Genomic DNA, 24,438 nt, shown 5'->3' with positions numbered 1-24,438 from the left:
GAGTGTGGAATCTTCCCGGACCAGGGCTTGAACCCATGTTCCCTGCATTGGCAGGTGGATTCTTAACCACTGTGCCACCAGGGAAGTCCTCACCAGCTTACTTCTGTGATAAGGAGATAAACTTCGCATGACTTAGTCCTCCAGTCTCAGATGCTAGGTCTTGTCCCTGAGTCTCTGGAGCTGAGCAGAGTGTTGAGTTTGGCCTCCTGCTTGAATGTGAAGAGAAAATGGAAAAGCTGTTCTTCAGGGTGTGAGTAAGAAGTAGCACTTACTACTTAGGGAGAGTTTTGTATTTGTTATTCTAGTTTGTAATACAGAGAAACGCCCAGTGCAGGAAATATTTCTGAATCCACCGCCCCACAGCAACCACTTGGAGACCCAAGTTTCCAGGCCTCTGAATTGCTTTCTCCTCGCTAGCAGGATATGGGCGCAACCTGCTGGCAAAACAGCTTTTTTGAAACCGTTTTCATCTCGCGGAAACAGCTTCCAGCGTAAGTGGCCCACAAAATTTTAAGCTTTTACCTTAAAACTGTCACAGAGGACTTTCCTGGTGGCACAGTGGTTAAGAATCTGCCTGCCAATGCAGGGGACACGGGTTCGAGCCCTGGTCTGGGAAGATCCCACATGCCATTGAGCAACTAAGCCCATGAGCCACAACTACTAAGCCTGTGCTCTAGAGCCTGCGAGCCACAACTACTGAGCCTGCGTGCTGCAACTACTGAAGCCCGTGCGCCTAGAGCCCGTGCTCCGCAACAAGAGAAGCCACCGCAACAAGAAGCCTGTGCACCGCAAGGAAGAGTAGCCCCCGCTCCCCGCAACTAGAGAAAGCCCGCGCGCAGCAACGAAGACCCAACGCAGCCAAAAATAAATAAATTTTTAAAAAAAACACCAAAAACTGTCACTAACTTAAACAGGTCAAGGTCCAGGGAAGCACCTCCTTCCCCGGGTTAGCCCTGCAGTCCTCCTTGCGCTGACCTGATCTCCCTACTCGCCCCACCCCCACCCCCTCCCAGCCCTGCTTCTCTCCGCCCACACTTTCCTCTGGAACCGGAATTGGAGAACACGGAGTGAAGTTCACACTTCACAGTCTCCTTTTCTGTAAGTCTGTGCTGCGTGGTCCCCCTTATTCTGTCCTCAGGGTCTTGGGAAAGGCTCGACCTTGTATCCCAGCATCCGGGATACAAGTAAATCCAGATATCACCTACAGGTCCGTTCCAGGTCGTGTATGTTTTCCTTTGGGTTTAAATTCACCCTGAAGCTGGTCCCTGCCCTTGGCTTTTCTGCCATTCGTCCACGTGGGAGCTGCCTTTCGACATTCTCTTGCTTGAAACCCTTTACCAGGACTTCCCTGGTGATCCAGTGGCTAAGGCTCCGTGCTCCCAATGCAGGGGCCCTGGGTTCCATCCCTGGTCAGGGAACTTGATCCCACATGCGGCCACTGAGAGTTCGCATGCCACAACTAAAGTTCCCTGCATTCCGCAACTAAAGGTCTTGCATGCTGCAACGAAGATCTCGCAGGCAGCAGGGAAGATCCCGCACGTGGCAACGAAGATACCGTGTGCTGCATAAATAAGTAAATACCCTTTACTACATCTACCCCCCACCCCAGCCTCGACCTCTCCGCCCCTGGAGGGCAGTGCTGGCTTCCCCGCTCCTGGAGAGGCCGCGTCCTCTCCCTGGTCCTGGGATTCTGGAGCGCTCGCCACGCCCCCTCCACCCTTCCAGACCCTTGCGTCTTCCTGTGGCTGGTCCTGCTCTGCAGACCTCCCCTTTGTAGTCGGTCCTTCCCCTTATCCCGTTGTGGAGGTGACCTGGGTCAGCCATGTGACAGCCATTGTTTTTCTGTCTTCAGCGCAATTGGAAAATGTTTTCTTCCGGTAGGCAGGCATCTTTTTCAGTCGCATCCTTGCAAATAGGTAGGCGAGGGGGATCAGGAGAAGCAGAGACAGAGAAGGACTGAGAAAAACAGAAAAAGTGAGGAGAGAAGAGTGTGGGAAAACCGATGAGAATGTAGATGACGGCTGGGGATCCTGCAAAGAGACAGTAACATAAAAGAAGTTTAGCCTTGAAAGTCACAGCTCTCTAAAATAAAAAGGTAATTGAAACAGGGTCTGAAGGGGTGGGAGAGTAACACAGGGAGAGGAGTCCTGAGTCAGTGATAGGAGGGGGAACAACAGCGGTGAAGCGCTTCACGCAGAGCGTCGGGGGCAAGGATGAAGGAGTTGGAAACTTGGCATTCAGGGCATCGTGATGCTGGGAGAGAAGCAGGAAAACTAGTGATTGGAGGAGCAGAGGAAGAGAGCAAGCTGGAAGGAAGCATAGCCACCTGGGGTGCCCGAGAATGGGGTGGAAGTGAGCCTAACAGGGATAGAAGGGGTGTACCCCCAAAGGCACAGAGGGAGCAGAGATGGGAAAGAAAGGCAGAAAGAGAGAGATTTAAGGCAGTCAAAGATGGAGGGAGAGGGGCTTCCCTGGTGGCGCAGTGGTTGGGAGTCCGCCTGCCAATGCAGGGGACACGGGCTCGAGCCCTGGTCTGGGAAGATCCCACATGCCACGGAGCAACTGGGCCCGTGAGCCACAACCACTGAGCCTGCGCGTCTGGAGCCTGTGCTCCGCAACAAGAGAGGCCGCGATAGTGAGAGGCCCGCGCACCGCGATGAAGAGTGGCCCCCACTTGCCGCAACTGGAGAAAGCCCTCGCGCAGAAACGAAGACCCAACACAGCCGAAAATAAATAAATTAATTAATTAATTTTTAAAAAATCTTAAAAAAAAAAAAAAGATTGAGGGGAAAGAGAAATAAGAGGGGAAACAAGTTGGAGATCAGGCATGACACGTGTGAGGGTCGAAATAGGAGGGCAGAAACACCAGTAGAGCAGAGGGGAACAAAAAGAAAGGGAGAGAAATAGGGAGATAGATCAACAGAAGGAAATGGAAATACATAGTAGTGTATTTAGAGGGGGGGAAACTGGATTCAGGTGGGCGGTGCCTTTGGATATGGATGATTAACTTGTGATAAATTGATTTGTGGCTTCAGAATCTAATAAATTTCAAATTTGTTGCCTCAGGTTAGTTATACAGATGAGGATGACAATTGCAAAACTGTCTATGAGGTTTGTGCATTTAGTAGTCATTTGTTTCAGAAGATAATACCCTTTTGTAATTCCTCTTCAGCCCGGGGGCAGTGACTTGACTCAGACAGTTGTCTGTCACCCCCTTCCCTTTTCCTGACATGGGGGAGAGGAGAAGTGGGGAAAGAAACGCCTATCACCACAAGGTGCCTCTTTAAAGAAATGTTAAAACTCTTGGGGGTTTTTTTTTTGGACTGGATTTACTTTTTTTTTTTTTTTTCTTTTTTACAGTTAATTATTTGGAGTTTGAAATAAATCTTAATATGTCCAATTTCTACTTTTCTATAAATAATTACTGACTTCTGAACTTAGCTTTGGTGGCCTTCTATAATTAACTCATGTCGTTCTTTTCTACATATAATAGATTCTCAATTATTTAAATCTTTGACACCAGCATTTTAATTTTTTTATTTTTATGTTTTTTTTTTTTTTGACCACGCCGCATGGCTTCTGGGATCTTTGTTCCCCGACCAGGGATTGAACCTGCTCCCTCGGCAGTGAAAGCGCAGAGTCCTAACCACTGGACCGCCAGGGAATTCCGGACACCAGAAATTTTAGATTTAATGTAATTCACAAATTATTTCCCATTAAATATTTTTGACATTTGTTTGATGTTTGTGTGCTTCCTCCTCTTTATCTGAGATCTTGGAAAAGTACTTCAGTAAGTAATAAATAATTTTATTTTAATGTATTTTGATGAGTACTTGGCAAAGATGTCAAATATCTTTTATATTAACATTCAAAATCTAGTTTAACCAGTTCCCTTCTATTCCATCTTCCTCCTTTTTCTGTGATCTGTTGAAATGGCGAGATGTGAGATGATGTTTCCATCAGATCCCTCTTAACTGTCCTCTGCAAATGATGAAGGAAGGACTGGATTGACTTGGTCCCTTCTTCCATCAGAGCCCCTGTGTTCATGATGAAGAAGTTTGCTCATAGTTTCTTTCTGAGCCGACCCCTAAAAAGGTTTTCAGCTATGTTTTGCTATTCTGTATTTTTAAATTATGTTACTGTGATTTTTCTGGAGAAGAATTACCAGAATTCTTCCTATCATCACTGCACCCATGTTCTCCAGGCCTTCATCTTCTGTCAGCTGGACAGCCCATCACAATCTCCTTGTCTTGGGTCTGTCCACCCTCCCATTTGTTCCCTGTAAGAGCCCTTCCCTCCTCCCCATACAAACCTCCCCTTCTCCCTGTAGCCCTCAATCTGAAGCCTAAGCTCCTGGAATGCCATTCAAGCTTGGTAATCAGTGTGATCAGTTCTTGAACGAGAAGTTTCCATTGCTGAAGCGCATGAAAGATGGTGTTTTAAATGAGAGGGGAAATAAGGACAAACTCTATCCACTGGCCCCTCAGGTGGCCTTTTCAGAATTCCATTACACACAGTTCTATTCACTCATTGTAGACCTCTTCAGAAATGTCTCCCGTCTGGGCCTCAGGGAGCCCACTTGTAACATGGAGATGAGTGACTAGACCAGAAACTCTCAGTTTGAGCAACACTGACGCCTGAAATGATTGGCCAGATTGGCTGTGTTTCTGTGTGTGGCAGTTCTTTTTGGAGAGAGTATCTAACTGTACTTAATATTTAAAATGGGACTCAGTCCTCAAAAGTGAAAAAGAAAAACAAAAATGCTAGGATGGAGGCAGGAATAGGGGGGGTCAGAGTAAGAGAGACAATAGTCAGATGGCTTCTGCAAATGAACACAGTTTATTTATAAAGCTCAATGGCAAACTTTTAACATACCCACTTTCCTGTTTTCTACCCATGTGCTTTCGATTTAGGAGTTCTAGGAAAAGAGCTTCATTTCTGCATATTATACTGTTCACTGTGTATTCAGAAGGAGGCAAGCAGTGGGTGAATTTTAAAAATATTTTTCTAGACCCATCGGTCATGTCCTCAATCCTCAGGTGAACAAAGAACTAGTTTTCAGGAAAAGCCACAGCAAGTCATGTTTCTTTTTTCCTATGTGGAGGAATTTCTGCTTCTCATTTGAATATTTTACCCACTTTGTAGCAAGAGAAAGAGCCCTAGGCTGTAGATAGTGAGGTGAATGCCTTTGGGGATGTACTGAAGTGTGAACACAGGTCAGATCTCAGAAGGGCTGAGGGGAAACTTCCTTATTAATAGTGTTTGAGAAACTCTCCCCTCTTTGGAGAGTTCTATGGGAATACAGAAGTTTATTTATTATTTGAACTCTCATAGGAATTTTTTTTTAATTTATTTATTTTTGGCTACGTTGGGTCTTCGTTGCTGCGCTCGGGCTTTCTCTAGTTGCGGCGAACAGGGGCTACTCTTCATGGCGGTGCGCAGGCTTCTCATTGAGGTGGCTTCTCTTGCTGCAGAGCACGGGCTCTAGGCACGCGGGCTTCAGTAGTTGTAGCTCGCGGGCTCTAGAGTGCAGGCTCAGTAGTTGTGGCACACGGGCTTAGTTGCTCTGCGGCACGTGGGATCTTCCCGGACCAGGGCCCGAACCCTTGTCCCCTGCATTGGCAGGCAGATTCTTAACCACTGTGCCACCAGGGAAGCCCTCATAGGAATTCTTGTCCATAACTTATCATTTTCTCCATCCATATGTAAAATAAATGTGTTCTTTCACCCTCCATTGGTGCTGCAGCTCCACCAGAGACAAGGGAAAGTCTTGGTCATGAGCTGCTACACTTGCCATCTGGCTCCTGTGAACTCATTGTTGCTTGACTTGGAGGAGCTTGAGGCGGGCTGATTTTTGTTTTTTGTTTTCCTTCATACATTACCGTATTTTTATTAGTTTCATTTATTGATGTCTCTTTGTTGTGGTGACAGCCGGGGTCGGGGGAGGTACTCAACTTTCTCATGTGCAAAGGGTGTGATATTGACTGAAGATGATGGTGAAAATTCTTCAATGTGCTCCAGCGGGCTTAGGCAGCATGTGGTGAAATTTTGAAGCCAGTTCCCGTGCCTAGAACCGGCCCAGCACGGACCAGGAGGTGCTCTGTGGAGGGAGGAAAGCATCCCCTCCCCAGCAGTGGTACCTTGCCCAGGGACTTTTAGGAAAAAAAGGTGAAACACCATAATTCGAAAAGACACATGCACCCCAGTGTTCATTGCAGCACTATTTACAACAGGCAGGACATGGAAGCAATCTAAGTGTCCATCAACAGAGGAATGGATAAGGAAGACGTGGTACTTATATACAATGGAATATTACTCAGCCATAAAAAGAATGAAATAATGCTATTTGCAGCAACATGGATGGACCTAGAGATTATACTGAGTGAAGTCAGACAGAGAAAGACAAATATCATATGATATCGCTTATATGTGGAATCTAAAAAGAAGTGTACAAATGAACTTACCTACAAAACAGAAATAGAGTTATAACAATTTTGGTCTTAAAATAACCTCTAGGGTTTTATTCAGTTTATATAGTTCACAGACCTCTGGCTTGATGATTTAGAGCAACATCTTTCAACAGTTAATGATTTCTCTTGCATGTGACAGGGACAGACACAACAGAGGCACAATGAACATACAGGGTCCTTCAGTGCCATCCAAACTCAAATGCTGAGGTTCCTGGGCAAGTTTTTTATTACCATTATTGGTTTAAATTTCTAATATTCCATTTTTCAAATATAACGTGTATTTATTATTTTTTGAATTTTGCTTGATATCATATTATGTAGAGACAATGTTAGACTTTACTCCAAGTCTGTAACTCTGGAAAATATTGAAGGTTAAAGACCTCCCTTTCTTCTTTCGCGTGGAAGGAAACAGTTTATTTGCTAAGAAGTACACTTCCCCGTTAATTTCAGTAAGACTCGTGATAGCCTCCTTGTTTACTTAGAAACCAGCCAGATGAGAATCCTCCAAATTCCCATCCATTGCCTTATTGTTTGTCTTCAGTTATCTCTGGGTATAATGGCAGTTACCGTGATTTAATCAAAATTTACTTATGCTTTTCTCCTCTCCCAAGGGGCCTATGTTTTGAACCCCTTTTAAGCATTGTAATTCAGAACAACAGCGCTGCAGGAACTTAACCAAGCAGAGGTGACTTTAGTGTAAAACACCCCCCGAGTATGTAAGCTCATGCCACCTGGTCATCCACTCCACCGTATGGGAGTTTTCCCACTTGTTGACCTCTTGGTGTAAAAAAAAAGTTCTTTTCTGGTCTGAATTTTAAGGCTTTACAGATTTTACGGCTGGAGCAGTCTCTATATTGTAATAATCACTTGGAATAAAACCTGTCCCTACCTAAGTTTGACAGTGGTAAATATTTCAGTCATTCCATCTGAACTCAAAAATGTATATTTTTTAATTTTCTAGGACAGGGTTTGTGTGTGTGTGTGTCTCAAACTATATCCTTGTGTTTTTTACATTTTTGAATTGTTTGCATCTGTTTCATAATGCAATACAGGGAGACATATCAAAATCTTCCTGTCATTTAGGAAATTTAGTGGGTTTTTTTTCCCTTGTGAATATATTTATTTTCCTGCAACAAAACTCTCCATTCAAAAAATGACTTCCCCTATAACTGGCTTCTCCTGTATTCTTCTGTGTTTAATGAAAAGTTCCACTATCGACTCATTTCTTTGCTTGGAATCATGGAAGTCCATGCTGAAATGGCTTTTTTGCCAACATGGCTAGTTAGAAATATTGTATAATACAGAGTAATCTACCTAATAGAGTTCACAAAATTTGAGTCACTGCAACTTTTAAAATGTGACATATCTTCTTGTATTTATATATGTGCTACACCAGGACATTCTCCTTACTGAATACCCTTAGAAATATTGCAACTTAATTATTCTTTAGATGGAAATAAGTCCCATGTCTTCTAAAGGCTGTATATTTTATAGGCTCTTTTATCCACACTTGACAGAACTTTTTGAAATAAAAAACCAAAGAGCTAAACTATATTACAATTTGAATATAGAAAGTGAAACTTTCTAATTACCCTCATAATGAACATATAGTCAGTTTGAAATTACATTGTTTAGTTATTATATACTTAACTATAATTTCATAAACAAGTTTTTCTGAAAGATATTTAAAGGTAACTCTCAAAAGTGTGGAATAGGATTTCTCTGGCGGTCCAGTGGTTAAGACTCCACACTTCCAGTGCAGGGGGCTTGGGTTTGATCCCTCGTCAGGGAACTAAGATCCCACATCCCCTTGGGAGTGGCCAAAAATTAAAACAACAACAACAAAAAAAACAAGGGTGGAATAGAGCAGGTATTTTAATGAATAATGCAGTTTTTAAAAAAAGATTTATTTATTATTTATTTTATTTATTTTTGGCTGCGTCCGGTCTTAGTTGCGGCACTCGGGATCTTCGTTGAGGCTTGCAGGATCTTTCATCGCGGTGCGCGGGCTCTTCAGTCCAGCGCGCAGGCATCTCTCTAGTTGTGGCGTGTGGGTTGTTTTCTCTAGTTGTGGTGCGAAGGCTCCAGGGCGTGTGGCCTCTGTAGTTTGCAGCACGCAGGCTCTCTAGTTAAAGTGCACCAGCTCAGTAGTTGTGGCGCGTGGGCTTAGTTGCCCCGCGGAGAGTGGAATCTTAGATCCCTGACCAGGGATTGAACCGGCGTCCCCTGCCTTGTAAGGCGGATTCTTTACCACTGGACCACCAGGGAAGTACCAATAATGCAGTTCTAATAAAAAGAAATATATATATATATTTTGTCTTTTTATTGCATGTATTTGAGATGATGGGATACTCACTAGCCTTATTTTGGTAATTATTTCAATATATGTAAGAACATTATGCTGTACAACTTAAACTTATACAGTGATGTATGTCAAGTACATCTCAATAAAACTGGGGGAGGGGGGGAGGTGGTTTTAAAAGGCAAATAAAACACTTTAGCCGAAAGAAAGACCAATGCAATTTATAACAATTTTAAAAAATGCATTGCTTTTTCAAAACAATTGTTAGTTAGGAACATTATCACATGCCTTACTTCTCCAGTCTCAGAACCCAGGTTTTGTCCCTGAGTCTCTGGACCCGAGCAGAGTGTTGAATTTGGTCTCCTGGCTGAATGAGGAATAGAAACGGAAGAGCGCTTCTGCAGGATGTCAGTATGAAATGGACCATTCTACCTAGGGAGAATTTTGTATTTCTCATTCCAGTTTGTAATACAGAGACAAACTTAGCTTTTGTTTCCTCAAACTGCTTCAATTAATTCTAACTGCAGGAAATGTTCCCAGATCCAACCACTGCCCCACAGCTACCACTTGGAGACCCACATTCCCAGCCTCTGAATTGCTTGAGCCTCTGGAACGGGGCATGCGAGCAAACTGCTGGGAAAAACAGCTTTTTATTGAAGCCGTTTCAACTTGTTAGGAGGAAACGTTAGTTTTCCGACATCAGTGGCCCACACATCGGTAAAGCTTTTACCATAAAACTTCTGGATAGTCACTTAAAATCGGCACTTTCAAAGCGCCGGGAAGTAGCATACCTCAGCCCCTTACTACGCCCCTGGCGATCTCCGCGATGACGTAAGCTCCCTTGCCCCGCCCCTCGCGGTCGCGCTCCACTCAGTTCCCGCCCCCGGAAGCCCTGCCTCTAACTCTGCGCGTGCGCAGTTTCTTGCGGAACCGGAAGCAGAGAGCTCGGCGTGGAGCTCGAGCTCTAGGAGGTAAGTTTCTCCTTTGTAGTGTAAATTTGTGCTGCGTCGTCCACCATACCCCACTCTCAGCATCTTGGGAGTCACTACGGACCTAAAATGCCGGCACCCGGCCTTCCTCCCCAAGTAAACCCGGACGTCGCCGTCACAGGTCTGGTGTTTTCCTTTGGGTTTGAAATCGCTCTGAGGTGGGTCCCGGAGCCCTTGGCTTTTCTGCCTTAGGTCCAGGTAGACACCGCCTTTCGCTTCTTTTTCCTTCATAAAACCCTTTACTGCCCCTGCCCTCCCCCTGTAAAGCCCTCTTCCGCGAGGTGGATGCGCGGCTGCGCAGCCTCGCCCCCTCGGCCCCTGGAGGGCAGCGCCGGTCGCCCCGCTCCCGGAGAGCTCCCGTCCTCTCCCTGGTCCTGGGATTCTGCAGAGCCCGCCCCTCTCCTGAGACCCCCCCCCCTCCCTCCCTCCCCACCCCTCTGTCCTCGCGTCTCCTCAGGCCGATGCTTCTGCTCCGCAGGCCTCTCCTTCGTAGTCAGCCCTTCCCCTCACCCCGCGTAGGAGAAGGTGACCTGGGCCGGACGTGTGACACCCAGTGTTCTTCGGTCTCCCCGCTGGAAAATGTGTTTTTCCGGTAGGCGGGCATATTATTCAGTCGCCATCCCTGTATAGTCGTGGGCGAGGGGCACCAGGAGAAGCTGAGACAGAGAGCGACTGAGAGAGGAATAGAAAAACTGAGGTGAGAAAAGAATGAGGCAGAACCAATAGAGACGTAGAGGATTGGCTTAGGGATTTGTAAAGAAACAATAAAATGAAAGAGACTAAGCCTTGCAAGTAACAGGTGGATAAAGTAAAGAAGTGAATTATACAGAGGAATTTCCACAGTTTAGAGAAAAACATAGGTAGAGGGGTCCTGATTCAGCGGTAGGAAGGGAGGCAACAGTGATGAGGCCCTTCACACAGAGAGCTGGGGGAGAGGGTAAATGAGGTGGAACCATGGTCTTTAGAACATCATGGTGCTGGGAGAGAGAACAGCGGAGGAAGAAAGAACACCACCAGGGAACCATAGCCACCTGGGGTGCCGGAGAGTGAGGAGGGAGGGAATGTATCACGGACAGAAGGGGTGTAACCCGGAGGGCAGAGAGGGAGCAGAGGTGGGGGAAGAAAGAGCATCAAGAGGGGGAACAGGTCGCAGAGTGGGGGCAGGACAGGTGTGAGGGAGGAAATAGAGAGGAGGGCAGGAACAGCAGGAGAGCGGAGGGGAGCAAAAAGAGAGACACAGACAGAGATGATATAGGGAGACAAATAAACAGAATGAAATGGAAACACGTAGTAGTGCAGGTAGAGCGGAAACGGGATCCAGGTGGGTGGTGAGTTGTTTGGATGTGGATGATTAAGCTGTGATGTATGATGTGTGGTTTCAGAATGTAGTAAATTTAAAATTTGTTGGCTTAAATTATACAGATGAGCGTGAGAATTGGAAAACTTTCTTATAAGGTTTGTGCATTTTGCAGTTATTTGCATCAGAAGATAACTTCCATCTCCAGTCCCTATTCAGCCAGGGGGCAGTGACTTGACTCAAGACAGCTGTGGGTCGCCCCCTTTCCTTTTCCTGGCATGAGATAGAGCACAGGGAAGAGAAGTGGGGCAAGAAATGACTGACTCTGTTACTGCATGGTGCCTCTTTGAAGGAATATTAAAAGTGAGTTTTTTTCTAATGGTCACTTCTAAAAGTGACTTTTTTCTCTTTCTTTTTTTTTCATTTTTTTTACATTTAATTCTTTTTGTAGCTTGGAATAAATCTTGGTGCATTAAATTTCTACTTCTCTGTAAGTAATTATAAACTTCTGAAATAAGCTTTGGTGGTCCTGTATAATCAACTCATGCGATTCTTTTCTAAATATGATATATTCTCAGTTTTTTTAACTTTCACACCAGAATTTTAGATTTAAAAAAATTCACAAAATACTTCTTTTTAAAATGTGTTTAAGGTTTGTTTGAGGCCTGCCTCCTGTCTCCTCTTTATCTTGTGTATTGGAAAAGTTCTTTGGTAACTAGTAAATAATTTTAGACTGTTATGATGAATTAAGATGATGTTAAGATGTCAATCATCTTTTATATTAACAGTCAAAACCTAGTTTAACCAGTTAGTCTAATATTCAGTTTTTTTCCGTTGTATTTGATCTGTTAAGTTAGTGAGCTATGAAGTGATAGGAAGTTGCTTCCCTCAGGTCCCTCTTGACTGTTCTCTACAAATATTGAAGGATTGGGTGTAGTGACTTGGAACCTTCTTCCATCAGAGCCCCTCTATTCATGATGACGTTTGCTCAGAGCTGATTTCTAACCTGACTCTTTCCACTGCTTTCTTCACCAGTGGTATATTTTTGCAAATCTGCATGTTTAAAAGATTTTACTGCAGTCTTTTGGAAAAGAAGAACTAAATGCTTGGTACCAGATCAGACCTTGAAAACGAAGGTTCCTTTGCTGAGGCAAATGAAAGATGGTCCTGGTGTTTTAGGTTGGAAGGATGATAAGGACAAACTCTGCCCACTGGCCCTTCTGGATCCCCCTTCAGAATTCAGTTCCACCTAATTCTGTTCACTCAACCCGGACTTTCTCATACGTGTCTCCCCTCTGGGCCTCAGGGAGCCCACTTGTAACATGGAGATGAGAGACTAGACCAGAAGCTCTCAGCCTGGGTAACTCTGAGCCCTGAAATGATTGGCCAAATTGTGTATGTGTCTGTGTGTGGCAGTTCTGTTTTTTTTTTAGATTGGGGTCACTGCTTTTCAGACACATGATTCTTTTTTAAAAATTTTTATAAATTAATTAATTAATTAATTTTTGGCTGTGTTGGGTCTTCGTTTCTGTGCGAGGGCTCTCTCTAGTTGCGGCAAGTGGGGCCACTCTTCATCGCGGTGTGCGGGCCTCTCACTATCGCGGCCTCTCTTGTTGCGTTGCTCAGGCTCCAGACGCGCAGGCTCAGTAGTTGTGGCTCGTGGGCCTAGTTGCTCCACGGCATGTGGGATCTTCCCAGACCAGGGCTTGAACCCGTGTCCCCTGCATTGGCAGGCAGATTCTCAACCACTGCGCCACCAGGGAAGCCCGTGGCAGTTCTTTTTATAGAGGAGTGTCCAGTTCTATTTAGAATTTTGAATGGGTCCCTGTCTTCCCAGAATGAAAAACAAAAGCAAAATGCTAGAATGGAGACAAGAACATAGGGTCAGAGTAGAAGTGACCATAGTCAGTTGTATTTTTCTGCGTTAAGTGTAAATTTGAAGAGAGTTTATATCAATTCTGGCACTCAGACCTCCACTGGCTCTTATTTGTCCTCAGGACAAAATCTGAACTCCTCTCTGTTGCTACACATCCCTGTGTCATCCTCAGGGCCCCGCTAGTGTCTCCTGCCTCATCCTGGGATCTGGCCCTTTTCCCATGGTTCACTTTACCCCAGTCCCATTCACCTTTTGGTGTTCCCAAACACCAAAACCATTTCTCTCTCAAATCTTAGTTCCCATTCTTACCTTCTGCCTTTCAATCCCAGTGGCTCAGGCCCTTTTGTGCTCCTTCAGGATTAGGCTCAGAGAGGTCTCTCCATCCCTTCCGGACAATCTCTTGTCACGTTGACCAGGTTTTATTGCCTCTGTATCAATCACCGTCATCAGAAATGCCATTTTCTTTTTTTTTTTTTTTAATTTTATTTAATTTATTTTTTTTTATACAGCAGGTTCTTATTAGTTATCTATTATATATATAGTAGTGTATATATGTCAATCCCAGTCTCCCAATTCATCCCACCCCCCCACTCCCTCCCGAGAAATGCCATTTTCTTTTGGTTTGGAGTCTTTCTTGTTTTCCCTCCATTGAAGGAGTACAGTGCTTCTCTTCCTTTCAGGGTGGCTGCAGCATCTCCTTCTGGGGATGGGTTTAGATGCTAAGACTGTGGGTTGGGCTAAATAACCCTCAGGGAAGACCAGGTGAACAGGGTAGGTGATAAGGATGGTTCCCATGTTTGTTTTGAATATTTCAACTGTAATTGATCCTTACCCCATGTGGCTACTTAATAACTCAAAATAAGAGCCAAAAGATGTAGGGAGTCCTGAAAAGCCATACAGAATTGTCGTCCTCATGCAGTGTCCTGAGGTGTCCCCATGGTTAGTGTGCCGTGTCACTGCCCTGCTGTAGCCCCCAGGTGTTCCAGGCTGTGCCCATCCAGGGGCCAGTTGCCACCTTGGACAGGAGCTTTGCCTTCTAGCAGTTCATCTGCTCAGAGTCAAGGGTAGTGATTTCACTGTGCTAAGGGTGGGCAGAAGTCTGGAACCTAATGGGGCATGAAGGAGCCCCCCCTCAGACAGCTAGGGTATTTTTTAATTGCCTGTGAGTGTGGAGAACAGGAGACAAGAATCCTGGGGGCCAATTTTTGACCTTCATACTGAAGGTCAAGTGAATGCCCAGTGTTCTTTGGGAGGTAGCTTGTGAATATTCCTGTTGCGACTCCTTTGCTGAGCAGTCCATAGCCTTTTAGCCCTGTTTTCCCATGAGTGCATGGAGAAGAGGTAGAAAAATGGGGAATTAGAGGGGAGCCTATAGTGGTCTGCAGGAGGGATATGGCAGCAAGTGGGAGCTTCAAGGTGAGCCCAGTGAATGGTATTTGCATTTGTCCCTTGTGGGGTCAAGGGGTGTGTGGAACTGCTGGCAAAGGGTGTTTCAGTTCTGGCTGGAGCACCTGGAATTGGGTTTATGGGTAGTTGTGGGGTGCATTGCATGGTTTGAGGTGCCATAGTGTCTTAGCTCAGGTTCCCTGGGACCTAGCTGTTGACACTGAGGTTTACATGCATTGGTTTAATCTGGTATTTCATGATCCTACCTGAGGAAGAATGAAGACAGTGGATTTAGGCAAAGAGAAACATTTCCCTCCATTGTGGTTAAAAGTGTGGCCTGAGCTGAGTGCACAGGGATCTTTGGGTGCAGGAAGATGGGTGCCTTGTCCTTAGGTGATGACTCAAGAGGGTGCCCCACAGCATCTGTTCCACAGGTGACTTGGGTGTTATGGAGGTTAAGAATCATCGTGCAATTTCTAGAGTAGTAATATAGGGAAAATTGCAGAGATCATTTGCCCACTGTCACAGGAGGGATTCAGGATACTTCAGTGTTATTTAGTATTTGGGATTGCAGATGAAGAAAGTTTCAGATTTGTGAAAGATACAAAAGAGAATTTGGAATGTTTTCCTGGAAGATGTTGGGTTTGTTACCGAACCAAACTTGGGTCCCCTTGCTTGCATGCAGTGAAGCCAATCTATTGACACCAGGTTGTGGTGAAGGAAAATGCAGCGTTTATCGTAGTGTGCCAAGCAAGGAGTCCAGGTAGCTTGTGCTTAAAAGGCCTGAACTCCCTGAAGGCTTTCAGGGAAATTTTTTTTTTTTTTTAAACCCTGAGGAGGGGCTGTGCCCTTTTATTTATTTATTTATTATTTATTTATTTAATTTTTAAATGTTATTTATTTAATTTATTTAATTTGTTGCTGTGTTGGGTCTTTGTTGCTGTGTGCGGGCTTTTCTCTGGTTGTGGCAAGCAGGGGCTGCTCTTCATTGTGGCGCGTGGGCTTCTCATTGCAGTGGCTTCTCTTGTTGCAGAGCACGGGCTCTAGGTGCACGGGCTTCAGTAGTTGTGGCTCGCGGGCTCAGAAGTTGTGGCTCACAGGCTCTAGAGCACGGGCTCAGTAGTTGTGGTGCACGGGCTTAGTTGCTCTGCAGCATGTGGGATCTTCCCGGACCAGGGCTCAAACCCGTGTCCCCTGTATTGGCAGGGGGATTCTTTTTTTTTTTTAATTTTTATTTATTTATTTATTTATTTGACTGTGCTGGGTCTTTAGTTGCTGCATACGGGATCTAGTTCCCTGACCAGGGATTGAACCTGGGTCCCCTGCATTGGGAGTGCAGAGTCTTAACCGCCGGACCACCAGGGAAGTCCGAGGCAGGAGGATTCTTAACCACTGTGCCACCAGGGAAGCCCCAAAGACTTTTAAAGACAGGATGAGGGAGGGACATTGTGGGGTGCGTGATCAGCTCGTGGACATTCTTCTGATGGCTTGGTGAGGTACGTGGGAGTCAACATCATCAACCTTCTGGTTCTAACCAGTCTGGGGTCTACGTCCTTATGGGCAGCATACAGTTAACTTTTTTCACCTGGTGGGGGTTTCAGTATCTGCAAAACAGCTCAAAGGACAGGGCTCAGAATGTTATCTATAGTCCTTGAGGAGGAACTAAAGGTCATTGACGTTGTTTAATGGCTAAAGTATTCTTATTTTGTCTTGCTTGACTGTTTTCCTTTCTTTCTGCATTTTCTCACTTCTATGATTAAATTTTTTCTTTGACTAAAGTTTTCTACAGACAAAAGGCAGGCAGAGAGCATCGAGGAGGGGGGGGGTCTCTGTTCTGGGAAGTCCCCATAGGGTCCTTCTTGGTTACAGGTTCTCATTGGGGCATGTGCATCATCGGAAACATCTTTCTTTTATATATAGCTTTATGAGATCAGTGTTTGGTCTGTGGCCACTGTGAATAAAAATATGGTGTTTTGTGTCTGGTGGTTCCTTGAGTGTCTCATATGTATTTTGCCCTCGGGCATGATTTATTAGAGTTTGGAATGTTTCCTGGTATTTTATAGCAGGATGAGTGAATATGGGTCATATGGAGACTGTGTTGGATTTATGAGATTTTGTAAGTTTACTTGAGCCCAGAAGGGAAATTATGAGTAGTAAGCTTCAAATGGCAGAACGTTTTCATTAGAGAGGTTCTGGTAGGTATGTGTCTGTGGGCACAACTTGAGAAGGGCCATTAAGTTCTTTGATGTAGGAAAGATTGTTCCAAGAATCAGAGTACCAGCAACACCACAGTGATCTGCATTCCAGAGGCACATCCTTGGGAAAATGTAGCTGCTACTTTCTTGCTCCCGGGCCAGTATTGGTTCTTCTACTGTCCTCTCCCTACCTGTCTCAACAAAACATGCGCGTGCACACACACGTATGCACACACACACGGTACAGAGAACAGGGAGCCCTTATGCTTTGTTGGTGGGAATGTAATTGGTTCAGCTCTTAGTGAAAGTGATACGGAGTTTCCTCTATAAATTAAACAAAGAACAGGCACACAATCTGTGAAACCCACCTGTGACTAGATATCCAAAGGAAACAAAGTCATTCCAGTGAAGGAAATATTTGCACTCCAATGAGCATTATTGCATTATTCCCAACAGTCTAGATGTAGAAAGAACCAAAATGTCTGTTGACAAATGAGTGTGTATAGAAATTTATATCAGCCATAAATTATTATTATGACATTCTGGCATTACTATTATTATTTCTGACATAATTTCGGTTGAAGAAGACACACATTTTATATGGAAACTAGAAATGTCAAACTAACTCATAGAGCCATAGAGTATAAAGGTTGTTATGAGGACTTGGGTGGTAGGGCAGTTGGGGAGATGTTGGCCAAAGGTTACAAATAGTTCCGTTGTGAAATGAATAAGTACAGCATGGACATCTAATGTACAGTATGCTGACTGTAGTTAATACTCTGTTACTATATACTTGGAATTTGCTGAGAGAGTAAAACTTAAATGTTCTCACTACACAGACATGCATGGGTAATTGTGAGTTGATGGAAGGGTAAATTACTTTATTGTGATAATTATTACACAGTGTGTACATCTGTAAGATAATCACATTGTGTGCCTCACATGGACAGCATTGTTATTTATCACCTGTACCTCAGTAAAGCTGCAGAAGAAAACTAAAGTGCTGGGTGTGCTGGGCTTGCCTGCTCTGAGCGCTGCTCAACCCAGGCTTCACGTTAGATTGTTGAGGCGTTTTGTATAGACATGTTTTGTACCCTCTGACCAGAGATTTCCCTTCATATAGTTGGTATGAGATCCAACCTCAATAGTATTTAAAGTGTCCGAGGTGATTCCATTCTGTATCCATCACTGAGCATCGTGACTCTGAGTCCCCCCGTTCCTGAGGGCTGAGATCTGGGCTGAGGGTGAGGGGGCTCTGCTCTGTGTGGGGATGGATCAGGGCTGGTCTGTGACCTGCAGGGGATCGTCGGGTCCAGCTGAGGTTCCTGCTGCTGTGCACGTGAGGGCCTCACCAGGAGGGGAGCGAGAGCTGAAGGAAAGGGTGGGAAAACTCACTGGTTGGTCTCTGTGTGGGAGTTTACTGTCCTGAGCCCCTCCTGGGACCGTGGGTAGCAGAGGACTGTCTGTTCCACATGGAGAGATCTTCCTTCTGTTTATGGTTGTGGTATGGGAATGGGGTCTTTTGATTCTAAGCATGTTTTCATCTTTCAGGATTGTCCTCTAAAGACTCATGTTGCCTGAGGAAGAAGCCCGGAAGAGGAGGGGGAGGAAAGAAAGGGAGTCAGGAATGGCTGTTTCTCAGGTAAAGTCATATTTTCATTTGATTCTCAGTCTGTTCTTTCTGAAATGCCCTTCTTTGGACTCGCTAATCTTGTCTGACTCTGAAGTATCCTGGTTGACACTTGTACTTTCACAGTCATCGAGAGCCTTCCCTCAGTCCCTGTCAGCTCCTCTTAGATTTCATTTTCCTGTGACAGAGTGATCCGGATGATGAGAGCCAATGGTTTCCAGTGGGCGTAGTCCTGGGCAGGATTGGAGACGTGGTGTCAGAGCTGTTGGGCAGCAGGAATTGTTTCGGGGTCCCATGTGGATGCAGTGCCACTCTCTATAAACCGGGATAAAGAAGCTGCATGTAGGAGGGTGGGAGGGAGACACAAGAGGGAGGAGATACGGGGATATATATATATGTATAGGTGGTTCACTTTGTTATAAAGCACAAACTTAACACACCATTGTAAAGCAATTATACTCCAATAAAGTTGTTATAAAAAAAAAAGCTGCATGTAGAAGTCAGGTCTTAATATGCATAATACCTGGTAAAATCTGGATATCAGACCAATTAGGAGAAATTTGTTCTGGCTTTTTCTAAGGCAATTGAAACTAAATGTAGCTGACTTCAAAATCTTAATAATAGGGAATGGAAATGGTCAGTTCAGAGACAGACATCAGTGGTAGAATGTGTTTTAGTCCATCATCGAATTTAAACTATGAAATCAGCCTAAATCTCTGACAGATTCTTTCAATACTTTCATACCTCCATTCCTCAGAAATTGTCTTTTCACTCTTTGGATTGCATCCTTTGACACACAGTTTCTACCTTTGATGCAGGCAGTGTTCCAGCTTCATTCTTTTGCTAGTAGATATCCAGTTTCTTAACACCATTTGTTATTGAGACTGTCCTTTCCCTGTTGTACAGTCTTGGCATCCATGTCAATACATTTTTCATATATACCAAGGAGTATTTCTGGTATTCTAATCTGCTCCATTGCTTTATGTATCTGCGTTTCTGCCAGTACCACATCATCTTGATTACTTTGTAATGTTTTGAAATCTAAAAGATGGCCTCCATCTTCTTTTCCAAGAGTATTTTGGCTTTTTGGGGTCCCTTGAGATTCCCTATGAATTTTAGCATTATGTTTTCTATGACTGCAAAAATTGCCATTGAAATTTTAATAGGGATTCTATTGCATTTATAGAACACTTTGGGTAATACTGTCATTTTAAGATTCATAAGTCTTGGGCTTCCCTGGTGGTGCAGTGGTTGAGAGTCTGCCTGCCAATGCAGGGGACACGGGTTCGAGCCCTGGTCTGGGAAGATCCCACATGCCGCGGAGCAACTGGGCCCGTGAGCCACAATTGCTGAGCCTGCGCGTCTGGAGCCTGTGCTCCGCAACAAGAGAAGCCACGATAGTGAGAGGCCCGCGCATGGCGATGAAGAGTGGCCCCCGCTTGCCGCAACTAGAGAAAGCCCTCGCACAGAAACGAAGACCCAACACAGCCATAAATAAATAAATAAATAAATTTAAAAAAAAATTAAAAAAAAGATTCATAAGTCTTCCATTCCATGAGTACAGGGTGTCTTTTAATTTATTTGTATCTGCATGGATTTCTTTTAGCAACGTTTAGCAGTGTTCAGTGTACGAGTCTTTTACCCCCTTTGCTAAGTATTCTATCTCTTTTGATGCTATAGTAAATAGCATTGTTTTCTAATTTTTTTTGATATTCATTGTGTATAGAAATGCAACTGATTTTTCTGTGCTGATGTTTTTATGCTGCAACTTTTGTAAAGTTTTCTTTTGAAGTAGTCGTTTTTTTGTGGAATCTTTTTGTTTTGTATATATAAAACCTTGTCACCTGCAAAAAACCAATTTTAACTTCTTTTTCAATTTTCATATCTTTGATTTCTTTGTCTTGTCTAATGGCTCTAGCTAGGACGTTCAGTACTTTCTTGAACAGCAGCGTAGACATCTTTTCCCTTTTTAAAAATATTTTATTTTATTTTATTTTTTTGGCCATGCTGTGTGCCATACAGGATCTTAGTTCCCCGGCCAGAGATCAAACTCATGCCCCCTGCAGTGGAAGCATGCAGTATTAACCACTGGACCGCCAGGGAGGTCCCGCTTTTCCCTCTTTTGTTGTAAGCATTTAGCATTGTAGACTTTTTTTTTAGGCCGTGACATGCAGCACGTGGGATCTTATTAGTTCCCTGTCAAGGGATCGAACCCACTTCCCCTACAATGGAAGTGCAGAGTCTTAACCACCAGACTGCCAGGGAAGTCGTTGACTCTTGTTTTAATACAGCTTTGACTGCATGTTATAAATTTTAGTATGTTGTGTTTTTATTCTCATTCAAATATTTTTAAAATTTCCTTGTGATTTCTTCTTTGACCCATTGCTTCTTTAAGAATGGGCTGTTTAATTTCCTCATTTGGGGGATTTTCCTGTTTTCCCTCTGCTCTTTATTTCTAGTATCTTTTCATTGTGGTTGGAGAAGATACTTTTTATGATCTCAATCTTCTTAAATTTGTTAAGATTTGTTTTGTGGCCTAAGATGTGGTCTTTCCTGGAAAATGTTTCATGTGTGCTCTAGAAGGATGTGTTTTCTACTGTCATTGGGTGGAGTGTTCTGTACATGTCTCTTAGGTACAGTTGTCCTATATTGTTGTTTAAGTCCTCTGTTTCCTTATTGATATTCTTTTTGTTTCTGTCTGTAGGTAAAACTAGGGTGTTGAAGTCTCATGCTAATATTGTGCTGCTGTCTATTTCTCTCTTTATCTCTATTAACATTTACTTCATTTTGGGGGGAGCTCTAATGTTATATGTATATGTATTTATAATTTTTATATCTTCTTGGTGATTTGTACCTTATATCATTACATAATATCCTTTGTTTCATGTCAGCTTTTGTCTTTATTTTGTATGGTATAATATAGTCACCTGTGCTCTCTTTAGGATGGAATATCTTTTTCCATCCTTTAACTTTTTGCCTGTCCATCTCCTCAGATTTGTGAACGTTAACTGTTCCAACTCTCTGACACATTTTCTCTGTTTTTCTCACTCTTGTTCTCTGTTTTTCCTATTATTTCTTCTAGTCGCCTCTACTCAGGCACATCGTACTGTGGCAAAAGGCAGGAGACCTAGCCAGCCCCCTTCACTCCAGGGTAGTTACAGAGGAAATGCATCAAGTGTTTTCTTTTGATTATGGTGTATGGTGAAATGTTCTTGTTAACTCTGTTTTGTATTTGTTAATACCTTCATATGTCAATTTTAGTGGATAAAATTTTATTTATATTTTTGAATATAGGTATCTATAGAGATCAGAGTTAACGTATCCTGTTTTTTCATGTTAGTACCATTTACTATAGCTGATACGTTTTCATTGTCCCAAAGATGCTGAAATTCACTTGAATAAAATTGATGATGAAAAAAATGATGCAAAAATATGTCCAGAGACAACTCTCATTTCAGTTAATTGTGTGTTTACATATTTATCCAAGAGTTTATGAATGTTCAAGTGCATGGTTTGATAAAAGACATCATGATTTTATTACTACGTAAAATATCTTTTTCAGTTGAGATGGTATCTTAAATATATTCCATGGCCTTGAATTTTTTCTACACTCTCCTGTTAATGTTTTTTGTTTTTTCTTTTAATTTTTAAATGTTTTTTGGCCGCACTGCTCGGCTTGCAGGGTATTAGTTCCATGACCAGGGATTGAACTTGGGTGCTTGGTAATTAAAGTGCAGAGTCCTAACCACTGGACCGCCAAGGAATTCCCTTAATGGTTTAAATAGTAGTAATATTACTAACATTTTATGTGCATTTTTGTGTGTGCCCACATCTGTAGTGACCTTTCAAGGTTTCTCCGGGAATCCTCTGTCAGTGTACTTTTACTGTTCTTTCTGTTACTAAATTTTCTGCTGCTTTAGCTTCAATTCCAGAGCCCAGCCACCTTAGTTCATGTGCTTGCTCTGTCATTTCTCAGCTTCTTAAATAACCTCAGTTGAGTTTCTCAGAGTGTCTCTGACACTTTTCTCCTCTGTAAGATGGGAACAGATCTTACTCTAAAGAGCTATTAGGTTGATAACAAGCTCACATCTGTAAAGCCTTTAGAGTAGTTTTTTGCATATAGGAAGTATTCAACCACCATTAGTCATTGCTGTTGCCATCATCATCATCATTTAAGATTTTGACTTTTTTTTTAAAGCCACTGTGGACTTAAGACACCACTCATGCTATAGCTCATCTAGATATTGAATATCACTCAGTATGTAAAATATAATATGTAATACTTCAGCATAGACAATCCATTATTGAATTTTATTTGTATGTATTTCATATATTTTCCACAAAAATGAAAAATCCACATTAATTGGAGGATATCATAATCTCGTGAAAAAGCATAAGAAATTAAAATTAGAGACTGATAATTTGCTCTAAATACCTTTATGTGGATTTGTCAGAAACATACTTCAACTGAATTCATCCTTACCCCTCTCCTCTTGTCATTTTGCGTGCAAATAAGAACTCTCCTCAGGGCCCCTTGGTGAAATGTATTTTCATTTCAGTAACAGTTGACATTCAAGGATGTGGCCATCGAATTCTCTCAGGAGGAGTGGGAATGCCTGGACCCTGCTCAGAGGGCCTTGTACAGGGACGTGATGTTGGAGACCTACAGGAACCTGCTCTGCCTGGGTGAGGGTAACTTCCCTTTAGAAGTAGGGATATTCCCATGCTATCTTTTCATTTCCTTTGTGCGCCTCATTTGAGCCGGTTTTCCTTGACTGATCTGAAATCCCTGTTGACTCAGACGTGAAACGCTTCATGATATGGCATCAGAAGTATAAACCTACCTTTTCCTCCGATGATCTGCGCACTTCATGATACATCAGGGGTTGTTCCAGAGCTTATGTAGTTATGGCAAACTTTTGATATACCCACTTTCCTATTTTCTACCCATGGGCTTTTGATTATGGAGTTCTAGGAAAAGAGCTATGTTTCTGCATATTATACTGTTCCCTGTGTATTCAGAAGGAGGCAAGTAGTGGATGAATTTTTGCAATATTTTTCTAGACCCATTGGTAATGTCCTCAATCCTCTGGTGAACAAAGAACTAGGATTCTGGAAAATCCACAGCAAATCATGTTTCTTTGTTCTTAATTGGAGGAATTTCTGTTTCTCATCTGAATATTTTACCCACTTTGTAGCAAGAGAAAGAGCCCTAGGCTGTAGATAGTGAGGTGAATGCCTTTGGGGATGTATCGAAGTTTGAATATAGGTCAGATCTCAGAAGGGCTGAGGGGAAGCCTCCTTATTAATAGTGTTTGAGAAACTCTGAACGCTCTTGTTGGAGAGTTCTATGAGAATACCAATGTTGTTTATTATTATGAACCCTCAGAGGAAGTTTTTCTTCTCCATAACTTATCACTCTTTCAACATGTAAAATGTATTCTTTCACCCTCCAGTGGTGCTGCAGCTCCTACAGAGACGAAAGCAAAGTCTTTATCATGATCTACAACACTCCGTACCTGGCTCCCGTGAACTGGTTGTTGCTTGACTTTGAGGAGCGTGATGCTGGCTGCTTTTCGTTTCTCTTTTTAATAGTATCATGTTTTATGAGTGTCATTTGTTGATGTCTGTTTGTTGTGTTGGCAGCAGGGGGGAAAACAGTCAACTTTCTCATGCATTGCACATGATGGTAAAATTTCCTCAGTGTGCTCCTGCTGGCTAAGGGTGGCCTGTGGTGAAAGTTGAAAGCCAGTTCCCATTCCTGGAACATGCCCAGCACGGGCTAGGAGGCGCTTTGTGGAGGGAGGAACCCATCCTCTCCCTGGCACTCGTATCTTGCCTAGGGATGTTCAGCAGAAAAGGTTGCCAGTCCCGGGCTGGCAGCGGCCCTGAGCAGAGAAATGCCCACCAGGAGGATCGAGACCGGGCCGGGAGTCTGGCAGGCTGGCAGTGAGTCCCTGCTGCCCAGTGACCCCAAAGCCTCCTGCTCAATTGAGTGCCAGTTGTCCGAAGCGAGCTGTTTTATTGGGGTTTCTTGCCCACTCATCTCTCCCTCAGGGCATGATTTTATTGGAAGCTCAGTTCTCAGTCCGTATAGATAAGAGCTGATACCTCCAGACTCAATACCTGAACCTTGCCGAGTTCCATCCACATTTGATGTTTTTAGGGTACGTAATCAGAAGATGGGAAAACACTGGCTGCTCTCTTATTCCATCTGGCACCTCAGAACCTGCATGGAGCTGTCTCAAGCCCTGTCTGCTTGTTTAGATCCCTCAGCCATTTTTTATGTTCTG

General features: G+C 43.6%; 2 protein-coding genes and 1 long non-coding RNA gene across 5 annotated transcripts in view; 1 reads left to right on the top strand and 2 right to left on the bottom strand.

Moving 5' to 3' along the window:
• The window catches only part of LOC309648108 (uncharacterized protein), a 363,120-nt gene that overhangs the window by 243,822 nt on the left and 94,860 nt on the right, over positions 1-24,438 (bottom strand). The gene's annotated exons all lie outside the window — the stretch shown is intronic.
• The window catches only part of LOC309648346, a 132,613-nt gene that overhangs the window by 46,282 nt on the left and 61,893 nt on the right, over positions 1-24,438 (bottom strand). The gene's annotated exons all lie outside the window — the stretch shown is intronic.
• LOC309648115 (zinc finger protein 525-like) overlaps positions 9,687-24,438 on the top strand; it is a 219,054-nt gene continuing 204,302 nt past the window's right edge. For 2 of the 3 annotated variants that reach the window (XM_082436258.1, XM_082436256.1), the window contains exons 1-3: positions 9,687-9,743; positions 18,067-18,157; positions 22,711-22,831. In XM_082436258.1, coding sequence (XP_082292384.1) covers positions 18,086-18,157; positions 22,711-22,831 — 193 coding nt within the window. In that variant the 5' untranslated portion in view covers positions 9,687-9,743; positions 18,067-18,085. The other variant, XM_082436257.1, reaches the window with a different exon arrangement.

This window comes from Balaenoptera physalus (assembly GCF_965194825.1).
Source record: "Balaenoptera physalus genome assembly, chromosome: 19".
Taxonomy (NCBI): Eukaryota; Metazoa; Chordata; class Mammalia; order Artiodactyla; family Balaenopteridae; genus Balaenoptera; species Balaenoptera physalus.
This window is presented reverse-complemented; position numbering and strand designations above follow the sequence as displayed.